Source organism: Copidosoma floridanum, unplaced genomic scaffold (genome assembly GCF_036245765.1).
Source record: "Copidosoma floridanum isolate Cflo_tuat_1 unplaced genomic scaffold, Cflo_Japanese_pri ptg000004l, whole genome shotgun sequence".
Taxonomy (NCBI): domain Eukaryota; kingdom Metazoa; phylum Arthropoda; class Insecta; order Hymenoptera; family Encyrtidae; genus Copidosoma; species Copidosoma floridanum.
Genome location: NW_028321881.1, coordinates 24,609,750 through 24,622,993, shown reverse-complemented (window position 1 = coordinate 24,622,993; position 13,244 = coordinate 24,609,750). Strand labels below are relative to the sequence as shown.

Sequence of the window (13,244 nt, the reverse complement as noted above, 5' to 3'; positions counted from 1 at the left end):
GCTAAAAATGGTACACTGCCCCATAGGTGTCCCTGGCATTTCGATGCGTAGACCTTCTTGTAATATTCGAGGAAGTATGTCAGCACCCAGCAGTATTTCGATTTCCAACGGGCTTTCCCGAAAGACTACAGCCAAATTTAAACCTTGCAGGTATCTCCATTCGCTTGACAGCTTGTGTATACCAGGTCTATAATTACTGATCAGCGAGAGAATCAGTGCGTCGAAAGTGAGCGTTGATTTCTCGTTGATGATGGATGTAATGGTCAGTCGAGCTTGTTCGTGCACTTGTGGACCCTTGGCGCTGCCAACACCAGTGATCTCGCGAGTTGTTGCTTGGTACGTTAGTTCAAGCTTTTTGATTAAGCTTTTTGCAAGAAAAGATTGCTGTGAGCAATGATAGAGCATAGCACGTGCTACGTGCGTACGTCCATCAGGACCTTGCGTTTTTACCAGAGAAGTAGGTAAAAGTGTAGTGTTATCTGAAGATGCACTCCAGTTGCATGATAAACGATTACCTTTAGCGAGGTTTGCAGGCCAAGCTAAAGTTGCGAGATGCGTTGCAGTTTAAAGATTACCATGCAAAGGCCCTTTGCTTCAACTACCTGTTCGCGTTCTTGCGGTTCTTTAGCCTTGAATTCGACGCAGCGCAGGATGAAGTATTCACCTTGGCATAAGCGACACTTCTCCGTAATCGTAGTATGCGTGAAGGTTGAGCTGCTAGCTCGCTTGTCCTTCTTGCGGTTATGCTTGTCTATTGAATATGCGACAATCTCGAGCATCGAGATACGTTGCTCAATAAAGAGCTTGAGCGTAGCAAATGTTGGTGGCTTGGTAATGTTGCTAAGGGTAGATTCCCACTCTCTAAGTGTTCGAACATTGAGCTTCCGGACAGTGAGAGCGATCACCAGTTCGTCCCATTGAGCTGTGGGTTGTTTGAGTTGCTTGAGCGCGGCTAAGGCATTTACAGTGCCACTGAGCAATGCCTTAAGGTCGTGCGCTGATTCCGCAGTTACAGCTGGCACTAAGAGAAAATCACGATTTATTGCTGCTACTAGGCGTCTTGTGTTGGTGTAATGATCCTCAAGCATCCTCCATGCGAACTCGAAATTGGCATCGATTACTTGCACGGTTCGCAACATTTCGGCAGCCTTACCCTGTACGTGAGTTTTCAGCTGTTGCAATTTCTCAACATTGCTTATGCGAGACTTACGTAACACAATGGCTGAAAACAAGTCTTTGAATTCGAGCCAGTCACAGAAGTTGCCCGAAAATGTAGGCACCGGTACGGCAGGCAAACTTCTCAGTACTACAGGAACAGCGATTGGAGAAGGTTGCGGCACTGGATCTGGAGGTAGCTTTTGTAGCTCTATAGACATACCTGACGCTGATTTCAAGTAACCCTCCTCTGCAAGGCCATAGCAATCTGACTTAAAGTAATCAGTTGCTGCTGTATCACCCGTGCACAGCGCCAGAATCTGAAAGTAATTCTGCAGGAACTAATTCCAGTTAGCGCGTAACTGATGGACACAATTTTCTATTGCTTGTCACATGATGTTGTTCTGTCCAAGCTTGAGCAGATTATCGTACGCTCGAGATACTCTACCGAACAACTCTTGCTGGCAGATACCCAATTGATCTAGCGTTAGCGACATGCCTAAACTCTGTGCAGTAGTGTGTATAAATTCAAGGTGACAAACAAACTGCTTTTACTCGCAGCCGGAGAACACCTAACGAAAACTTAAGACTCTTAAGCTTGACCGACACTCACCCGCACAGCACTACCTCTGGCAATACAGAAATTCTCGCGCCTCTAATTTCAAACTGCCTCGACTTTTTGTTCCAAGAAACCACGCTCTGCTACCAAAAATGTTGGTGGAAGGGCCGTTACCGTCGCGAGCTAAAGCCCAGACCACGTCGAAGACAGATACAGGGAAAAGGATTAACGCGAGACTTGTAATTGTAAATTAACAGCAGCATATATTTTCAATCAATTGGTATACTTTGTACAGGTGCGAACTGAGTAAAGCGTTCAACTAAGCCGCGAAGCTTGCTTGGACTGACTAGTGCTATACGCAGAGCACGGTGTATTTATATGCTTATATGTGAATGTTCGTTAATACTTCGTTTTGCAGATAACAACTATTGAATATATTATAACGAAGAAAAGTATAAATGTAGCACAGTCTCTAGAGTATTGTTTTAATCCAAGTAGTAACGTATGAAACATAAGATATTCAATTCTAAGAAGCTTGCGAAGAAGTAACAGACATTTAAATATTACAGCAATTTTGCATAGCAATAAAATGTACAGTACATTTAAGCACAAGTTCACTTCAAAACTGAACAGTGACTCTAAAAAGATATGCTTATATACTTTTTGACAGTCTTCGTAATTGGAACTTTAAATCCAAACGACCACAGATATGAGAATTAAATTATTGCCATCTTATACGATCTTATCTTATCTTATCAACTCCTAAGTACAACATTAAACTCATAGGTTGTGGTAGACTGAAAAAGCTGTTGGAACGAACATTATTATCACTATATTTTCAATTTGCTAATTAATGAATTCCAGGCCCATTATTATTATCTAAATTTACTATTGCAGTTTTATGATAACACAACCCATTTATTGGTTAATGATTTCTTATGAATACTCCTTTTTTCCAAAAAAAACTTTTTACAATTCTAGCATATTTTAATAAGTTAACTTTGGTGAAAGCTCTTGCACGTAATTTTTTTTAATAATCTTTTTTGAAACTATTTTAGCATAGAGCTTTTAGCAAACAGGTAATCCAGTTTTGTATTGTATATATAGGGACAGTGACAATAGCAACGTTCTTTGTAGTTGACTCTTTTATAGCTATTGCTTAGCTGCCATAGCTGCATTTGTACTTTTTAGTATCCCTACGACCCTTTTTGTGAGGGCGTCAGTTGCACTTAAGTCAGCAAATAACAGTATCAGGCGAAAAGCACCTTTTCCTCTATTAAAAAAGCTTAGTGTACGAGAAATTTTTATAAATCTTTCTCAACTCACTTTATTAACTGCACTATGACAACTTCTTAAAACAAAAGCAATAACTATAAGTGCACCTTTGCTTTGAGTATTGGTTCATCGTGAGACAGCTTTAATAACTGTATTTGAGGTAGTGTGTGGTATCTTCTTCTTCTTTATGCCAATTCTAATTTTCTTTTAATTCCTTAAACCCATACCTCATTAACTTTTAAGCTTCGTAGCACCCGTTATCGATATGGCAGTGACTTTCTCAATAAGACTTTAATCAGATGCCCAAACCTTATATCAAGCTCTTCTAGCTAAGATTTTATAAGAAAAATTTATCACTTATACGATTTTTCAATTCTGGTAGTAAGGTATATCATGCTTTTTGCAGGCTGCGTCTAGGAAATTCATATTTAGATCACCACTCAAAAGATATTTTGGAAGTTTATCATCTTCACCACAGTACTGCTAGCCTGGTACAAAAAAATCTATGGGTTATTCATTTAAAGCCTTGTTTGAATTAACTTGTCCTTTCTTACAATAAGTAATATTTAGTTCCAAAAAATTATTGTATGTACAGCCTATCAGTAATCCAATATTATACCTAAGTAGTCATAGCAATATGTTAAATTAAACAATTATTGTAATTATATTCTGCAGATTAGTCATGTTTTAACCATCGCACGAAGCAGATATTAAACTTCGGAGACAAGCTTTAAGACTATGCGTTTCAAACTCCAACGCTCGAGGGAAACAATTAAAGAATATAAATCAACATGTTGAATAACTTTATTACTTTATCTTAGTTGTATTTAATAATCCATCTTATTGTGCAAGAACAAGCATGTTTCAAACACACATAGTAGATACTGATAAAAGAAAACTTATAAATAAATATGAATATTTTATATGACTTAACCTAATTAAATGTAAATTTTTAAAAAGCTGTTAAAGCCTTGAAATAGCATATAATACCTTCCATTTCATAAACATGAGGCAGTAGTAACTACATATGATGCTCTATGCAATTCTATAATGATTTTTATTGATGTGGCATATATAGCATAATTATAAGAGACCTTTTTACTGTAAGAAAAGACATAAAGAAGTTGACTGCTTTTATCTCAGTCAGTTTTACGCAGAATAGCCAAAACAGCTTGTGAAAGATAACGCTGATTTCGTAGCTCTATTAAGCCATATAATAATAATAATTATTAACGAGTGAATGATGATAATATAAACTTTGGCATTTCTTAGGGTACGTTTCAAAATCTATGATCTAACTCTTGTAATAATATAAAAATGGGCTAGTAGTTATCGATAAAAATGGATGAATAAAAAGTAGTCAGTATGAAAAGGGCTTCGACAATTTAGACATAAATATAACAAGTATGTAGCAAACTCTATTAGGTGTACTGTATGTCGTTACAATTATAAAAAAAAATGTAGTGATGGTGAGACAATATTAAAGACTGCTGTCAATAAGACCTATAATAATGACGATGATTATGATTAAGTAAAACAGACGAGTCTTAATCTTTCTAATATAGAGAACAAAGTAACTGAAACCGTCGTGATCGCTGACCGCGAAAAGTACTGAACCAACTTTGCTGAAATTTTGCATACTAATTTTGATTATTCTAAGATGGTTTTTGCATAGTTTTTCTTTAAAAAAGTTGATAACAATAGCAACACATAAGCTAAAATTTTTACTAAAATAAGCTAGTTTTGCGCTACAGCTCAGTAGGATTCACTGGGTGGCATTGAGGTAAAATTAAACCCACACAAAATCAAAGATAGTAAAGAGTGGTTCTAAGATGCCCCATCGAGTAGTCGATTATAGTAGTCGTTCATTACCAGTCAACCAAGAGCAGAGTTATTAGTCATGTAGCTGGGCATTCCAGCTACCAATGACACTTTTCTTTCATGGGCAAGCAAAATAAACAGGTTTTAACCCTGGATCGCCAAGATAAACAAGTGCCACGAAAAATAGGCATCCAGAACGTTAACGTCTCTGGTGAAATATCAGGAGATGTATCTAGTCAGTGTACAACCTGCTCCATCACTTAAGAGTAATGTGGCCGTTTAACTATTCACCCTAGTCCGTCAGAGAGTTTCCGACTTCAAATGCAAGCCATGGAAAAGAACCCTAAAGAGTATGGGCAGCCAAAATAGCCTCCTTCTCAGTGGTCGTCCCAAAACACACCTGAAAAAAAGGTATTCTTCAGGACTTTCTTTCCAACTAACGATAACTGGTTGGTTATACAGGTAACGACCTAAAGACGAGATATTCTTTGTTCAGCAGTGTACCTCCCTTCAGAAAGGTCTTTGTAGATAGAGACTCCAAGGATAAAAGTCAAGCTACCCGCAGCTGGCTTTTTGTCACCAAGAATAATGATAAGAAATAACTAGAAATTTTACCACTGGCCCTTTTCAGGACCTTTACAAGTATTTACGTTCCCTACTTAACCATCAATGTCATCAGTTCTTTTAAGGAATATCTTAGTCTAAACTACCTTGCCAACAAACACATTTTTATTACCACTACCAAAAACGATTTGTCAACTAAAAGACTATGTTAGGCCGCTATTAAACCAAGTCAGTCATTCACTGGCAAATGTCACGAGTAAGATTATTCGTCACTAGGCTAAAAACTCAGTGACCAACAACCCTATATTATCCTCTCGACTATAAGCATTCAACCAAGAATTACCAACTTTCTCCAAGGTCTAGCATAGCATCTATGAAGAAAAAGTAAATCTGAGCCAACGGAACAGTCTCTAACAAGCAAGCATCATGAACCAATACTTCCACTTTAGAACACCAAAACAAATAAGTCTGAAAAAAAAGAAGGTGCATTAGACACCTACATCTTCAACATTATACCAGAAAACATTGAGAAAGAGATCTACAACTAGATCCAAAGTCTTAAACGTTGCAGTTTTTCCCCTGATTAGTGTGGTGCTACAAAAACCTACAAAAGAGGTTGCTCAATGTGCAATAGCAGGCCAGAGAAGACCACCCAAAAGTATAAAGGTAATTACGTTGCTGAAAACTTAATTTAAAAAAGAGTTTACTTAAAAAGCTCACTGGTCCTTTCCAGGGTTATAAGATGTCAAAATATCTTTGCACCAAATATATAATAACCTCATAAGGTTTTAAAAAATAGCTTTTAGGGCTCACAAAATTTTTAACCATACCAAAAGTGGCAAAAAGTCCGATTAGGAGAGAAATTTTGATGTTTCTAATAAATACAGTTTTGGATGTCAAGAAAATAACGCTGAACGTTTATCGAGATTGAAGAAGCATCATAATTAATGAGGAAATAATTTATTAAGTGATGGATCAGCTTTTTATTGTAACCCTCATACTCATCTGTTAAATTTTCTTAATTTTCAAATAATTAGAACATGTATTTGTATTTCTGTGGCGATAGAAAAATGTAGAAATTAGACTCCAGGACTTTGTTGCTGTAGTAATAAAGTTGTGAGATGAGAGAAGAAAATTTTTTTAATTATGTATTTTTCGTGAGTTTCAAATCTCAACAGCTCTAAAAAATAGGCCTGTTCATAGTTTTAACAAGTAAAACTGTTGATCAACAGCCTTTAAGGGACAACGATTATTTTATAGCATAAAAAATTTACGGTAGTTGTCAGCATGAAAATATTTCTTATACTTTTTATAGATTTTTACTTGATAAATGAAACTGTATAGATTCTGGCTACATATGCTTTTAGTAAGAAGACATTTGTTCTAAGAGCGTCAGAAACAGATGTAAAATTTTTAACTGACGAAGTTTCCCATTATATGTCAACACACAATGCTGTTTTATATAGTGAGTCTATTTTTTTTTTTTTTTGTAAAATATCTTCAACAAGGAATAACATACTACAGCGAATAAGTTATGCACACTTTAATAATCTTTAACAACAAGTTAACTTTCTTGGACAACAGATGTCTGAAAAATTAACAGGAAACTAAAGCCGTACTAATAAGATACTTTAAATCATCAAAGAGTTGCACAATGCAGGGTTTTTATGCCGAAGTATGTATACATTTGAATAAGTATTTGAATATGCGTTAACCTATTCAGAGGTGAACTAGGTAAGACTGAAGACAGTAACTAAGGATCTCCTGGTATAAGATATAATAAATTTTAGTTGGACAGTAAGACTGACAAAACAAGAAAATTGTGCAATATTTAAGCTGCTGCTAAGCCTAATAATGGTATAAATATTATTCATTTCAAACAAGGAATAAAGGTGTTATAGATAAGCACATTTAAAAAATTTTATTGTTAAATAAATATAGAAACTTATTTATAAGTGACATTGTAAGCTTGGAAGAAAAAATCATTACTATAAAAAAGGTCTTGTCGGGGGATTTTAAATATAATTCTAGAAGTTTAAATCAAAAAGAAATTCTTATTTTTTGGTTAAAATAAAGCTATGAAATATTATCAACATATTATATTTAATTACTAGGCATGAATAACGATGAATCATAAAAAACAAATTAAAGTGAAAAAGTTTTACAAACAAGCTTGACGTAACTACCTACTTTGGGAAGATAATATAAGGGCTAGATAAAACATAGCTGGCTGATCTCGTTAGAATGATAACATGATAACTTATAATCAAGAAAATTAAAGTTATATATGTATGCGTAATCTAATAGGTATGTCTTTTAAAATATAAATAATTTTCATCAATTAAACATAAGATAGGTAATGATGACAGTGCTGTAATCATAGTCTTTATTTTATCAAGGTCGTGTACCTAGGATTTTGCATTTGAATAAAATAAAAGAATTAAGGAAATATTTAAATACTTATTTACTTTTTAATTTTTTTTTCTTGACCTTTCGCATTTTTTTTCTCTTTATTGGTGTTTAAAGCATAAATATGTCATTGTATAAAAACTCATGCCTCTACAAAAAAGAAATCTGTAAACGATGACGCTTGTCAGCGATTAAATATAGTTGACTAAAAAAAAGAGTTTTTCTCTCACCTCATTTTCTTTTTTTTCTACCACTTCTTTTACCTTTATTTCCTTTCTCCTGACATTTCTCTTATTTCATTTTCCGACATCATTTTCTCGAAAGATATATCCCGATATAAGCGTATATGTGTTATCTAGGAGGATGTAATGTTTGTAATCTTGTAAACTATTGGCTATTTTCTATGGTTGCTCTGCCTCTAACGATTTGTTACATGAAGTAGATATAGTTTCCTGGCACATAACCAAGAATTTATTTCAAAGACAGTCTCAGTAGTTTTGAAAAATAATTTTGATTTTTACAATTAAAAGTTTTTTAGACACCTTTCTCCTTAACAATTGGTTTTTTGCTCTGAATATAAATGGAACATATCTTGCTTCGTTATCCCATAAATCCCATCGTAGTGTTACCATGTAGCATGTAGCATGTATTGTTTATCAGTTCAATGACGAATTGGGTTAAAAACGTGGATTAATCTGTTGTTCGGCTCGTTTCCCGCGATCAACGTCCGACAAGATGATGGCACGCGTGCCCTCCTTCGTTCTGCACGCGTACTGCTCCTGTGGAGCTGCCAAGCCGCGCGTGGGCTGGTACACTGACGATCGAGGACCCAAGGAAGAAAGAGCTGAGGGAGGTCACATCGACAGAAGTGATATAATTGTCTGCAACTCTGTACTAGGCGCTAAGTCATATCCAGTAAAGATTTGTAAAACTGAAAACTGGTCCTTCGAGCCAGATTCCGAGTGAGTAAGAAACAAACAGCAACCATTGCAAAGCAGGTGTAAACCAAGGAGAGCATTTAGCACACAACATAATGTAAGTATACTATTACTGGTGTCAAAGTGTTGGTTGTATTAAGCCATCGCGGCCGCCATCATGCCCGCAGTCCGGCTTGCGTTCCCTAATCCTGGCCACGACGAGATCGTGCAACCATTAACGCGACCCTCACGAGCATCCGCGTCACAAGTTGGATACAAGGCTGCCACGGCCACCGCATAGCCCGTGGTCCAGTGCTTGTCATACATACGGTCACGGCAGACATGAAGCCGTGTCACTGGTAGTGGTTATTTCGTCAGTAGCGGCGGCCACATTGCCTTCCTTACGGGTATACCTATAGACTAAAGCAAACGCAATACGGGCGGCTTATCAAGGTTAGCATTTCACCTCTCTTTTTCAATGCGTGATGCACGCAAGCGTCTACGCGCCTGCATGGACATGTGGGGGCGTTGTGCGTGTGTGCTTGTGTGTGTGTACAGAAGGTGTGAGTCTCTCTCTTTCTCGCTCTCTGTTCTTCTCCCCGTCGTATAACCGCACACATACGTGTTAATTTGTGGAAGTGAGGACAAAACCAGGCTCGGCCCGACGGCAATAGCAGCTTCGTGCAACCGTCAAGCTCATGATTGCTCTTTCAGGTCCAACAAAGGCTGGGCTACCCTATTTGGCGCCCAATGCGCTCTGGCAGACGTCATCGCTCGTTTCGCGCTGGCTGTCACGCAAACTTAGCCCTTGGCCTGGATCACCAGCCTCGTCGAAGTGAGGCTTGAGTTGCTGGATGGCTACTGGAGCGACTTTCAGGCCAACCATCTAAGGCTCATCAAGACGACTCCTCCCGAGAAGCAGGAGTCACTGACCCAAATGTGCTCGACATCAGAGGCTGAGAGCATAGAGTCACGCGCCCACCTCTACAATGCGAGGAGCACCCTCGCATCATCTCCTGGCAACGGTGGAGCGGGCCCCAGGCGCGCTACATCGAGTTGTGGACCCCGCCGGCTCCAAGTTAGTATTCCCGCCTTCTCCGGGAAAAGAGAAGACTGAGAGAGCTTCCGAGATCTCTTTCAAGCGCTAGTGCATAACGATTTACAGCTCACTGATGTCGAGTGACTGTTTTACTTAAAGTCTCTCGTGGAGGGAGATGCCAAAACAGCCCTCGACGTGATCCAGATCGTTGGCGCCAACTACTTGACCGCTTGGGTCGCGCTTGAGGCACGGTTTGAACACCGCCGTCTCCTAGTACACGATCATCTAACGGCGCTACGCAACATCAGGCCTTTAAGGAACGAGTCGGCCAGAGGTCTGTGGAGCCTTCTTGATGTGCTTGGTCGCCACCGGTACCAGTTGCAAGCTTTGGGCCGTCCTGTCCTCCAGTGGGATGACTGGCTGATCTCTTGTGCCATGACCAGCATAGACCCAACTATTCGGCGTGCCTGGGAGAACGAGCTCGAGTGGCTCGAGGGCGCTGACACAAGGGCTGGGATTGAGACTGCGACTTTTGCTGCTATGACGATCTTTCTTCACCGACAGTGCCGCGCTCTCAGCTCCATTGAGGCATCTCGCCCAGCGTTGCCAGCGAGCACATCCAGCATTGGTCCACCAGCTTCATTATCTTCTGGGCGGCACTATCGCTCCCTCGCAACCAGCGCAGTTCTGCCTCCGTGCCCATCCTGCAGCGAAACCCATTACCTGGGGCACTGTGCTCGATTCCAAGACCTCGACGCGCACGCTCGGCAAGACCTGGTCTACCAAGCCCAACTATGTTTCAAGTGCCTCCGAACGCGCCACCTGTTAAATTTCTGCCTCTCCCGATCTGTTTGTTAGCACTGCCGAGAACAGCACCACAGCCTGCTTCACGACAGCAGCCGTCGACGGCCATTGGACCCATCTGACGGTCTGCCATCACCAAAACGGCTGACGGCCGATCCCATCGGTGCAACCCGTGCCGGCGACCTGGGCCCGTCGCCCTCTTCCTGACTCGCCGTGCGTCTGACCGCTCTCGTCCAGCTGAGTAGGCCGTCTGGCCGGCGTGCGACAGTCCGAGCCCTCCTCGATGCGTGCTCCGAGGTCACGATCGTCTCTTCGAACCTGGCGTAACGGCTCAACGCCACGCTAGAGCACACCAATGTGAGCATTTCCTGAGTAAGTGGTGAGTTAGTCGTCCGCTCGAGAACTCGGGCCCATCTGCACATCAACCCGGGCAGAGATGCGCCGCCAATCTTCTTGGCGGCACTCTGCTTACCTTAGCTCGGGCTCGTATTGCCATCCGCTCCTCTGCACCCATCCGTGGCCGAGCAGTGGCTTGATCTTCAGCCTCTGGCCGACCCCGCATTCGGTACACCTAGTCCTGCGGACCTGCTCCTCGGTGCCGACGTTTACAGCCGCATATTAAGGGCGGAATCTGTCCAGTGGGGCGACATTATCGGTCAGCACACGATCTTCCACTGGACCCTCGTTGGCCGTGCTCCTGGCCTGCAGCCGGCAGCTTTTACTGTTGGCTCAACACTGGACATGGACGGAGCACCGTCTTGGCATCGCGAGCTGGCTGCGCTGCTGCAGCGCTTTTGGGAGCTCGAAGAAGTACTGCAAGTCAGCCACTGCGCTCCAGAGGACATTGAGTGCGAGCGCATCTTCCTCGATCACTATCGTGCTTTTGATGGCCGCTATGTCATTCATCTGCCATTAAAGAGCGACAGTGCGCAGCTGCTCGGCAACAGCCTGCAGAGTGCCACGGCCGCCCTTCACTCATTGCATCGTCGCCTCCAGCGGATTCCAGCGATGGGTGCTGAGTATGCGCAATTTATGGCAGAGTATATCGCTCTGGCCCACATGAGGCCACTGTCTGACGATCTGCGCACGGCATCGCCCTGACCAGTGCACTATATCCAACATCACGGCATCTGGCAGAGCAGCGATTAGGGTCGCAGGCTTCGCGTCGTGTTCAACGCCTCGAAACCGACATCGAGCGGCTACAGCTTAAACGATGTCCTCTTCGCGGGCTCTAGGCTGCAGACAGCGCTTCCCAGCGTGCTCCACATGATGTTTCGTCAGATCTGGATTGACAAGCGTAACGTCGACCTGCAGCGTATCTTGTGGAGTCCTAATCCAAACCAACCGCCCACGCACTACCATCTGTTAACAGTCACCTACAGCACTTCGTGCTCACCGTACCTCTCCTTGCGCACTGTGCAACAGGTGTGCGAGGACGAAGGACACCGTTGGCCCGAGGCAGTTCCCGTGGTGATGAACGACTGCTACGTCGATGACATACTCTCTGGTGCCGACGACATCACCACGGCTCGACATATTCGGGACCAGCTAATCAAACTTCTGCAAGCCGGCGGGTTTTCTCTGCGCAAGTGGGTAGCCAATGTGCCCGAGCTGCTGGACGGCCTCCCCGACGATGTGCGGCTGTGGCCCACTTGGTGTCAGCTTGGCGCTAAAGGTCTCGTTAGTAAGCTTGGTGTGAGCTGGGACCCACCGTCAGATTGCTTCCTGCTAACACCTCCCCTTATGCAGCACTAAACCACGAAGAGGACCATGCTCGCAGCGCTCGTGGGCCTGTTTGATCCATGCGGTTGGCTAGCGCCAATCGTGCTGAACGCCAAACTCCTGCTGCAAGACTCATGGCGAGCCAACCTGGACTGGGACGAGTCTGCTCCGTCGTCCATGATTCAAAGGTGGACTGCCTTTGCCACCGAGTTCCAAGCCATCTCCGGTCTATCCCTGCCTCGTTGGATCGGAACAGTCGCGTCAGCGGACATTCACCTGCACGTATTTTCTGATGCCAGCCATTGCGCGATGGCTGCTGTTCTGCACTCTAGACTCCAGGCCGCGGACGGTTCTCTCCGCTGCCACATTCTCCTTACTTGCACGAAGCTGGCGCCCATCCGCGCTCTTAAGCCAATGGCCGAGCCCGTGGCCTGGATGACCATTCCTCGGTTGGAGTTCCGCGCCACCCTGCTGGCTGCTAAGCTTCTGCGCTTGACGGCCGAAGAACTAGCAGTTCCGATTTAGCGCTGTCACGCCTGGTGTTACTCGCAAATTGTGTTGCACTATGTTCGCTCCGATCAGCCAACCAATAACACCCTCATCGACAACTACGTGGCTTAGATCCAGGACACGCTACCCTCGAGCGCCTGGCGGTATGTGCCGTCGCAGTCCAATCCAGCTGACGTGGCCACTCGAAGCGCGGACATGTTCAGTCTCAGACAACAACTTCTGTGGTGGGACGGTCCGTTGTGGCTCGCCGACAACAACCGAGCCTGGCCCCAGGAAGCACTTCAAGAGTCGACACCCCTGCCGTTGGCCTGCTACACCACCCATCTGGCTGAGCCGAGCATACTTGAACGATATTCAAGCTTCACACTCTACACGTCGGTGGGTCCGGCGCCAGTTGCGTCGCCCACCTGTCCTCCCGATCCTCTCACCACTGACCCGCGCCGAGCTTCAAGATGCCTTCCTGGCCTGC

The 13,244-nt window shown here is 42.9% G+C and overlaps 1 protein-coding gene across 1 annotated transcript; it reads left to right on the top strand.

The window, feature by feature from the left end:
- Positions 1 to 12,313: 12,313 nt before the first annotated feature.
- Positions 12,314 to 12,790, top strand: LOC149375777 (uncharacterized). Its single transcript, XM_089596435.1, has one exon. The coding sequence runs from the start codon at positions 12,314 to 12,316 to the stop codon at positions 12,788 to 12,790; it is 477 nt and encodes a 158-aa protein (XP_089452561.1).
- The last annotated feature ends 454 nt before the right edge of the window (positions 12,791 to 13,244 follow it).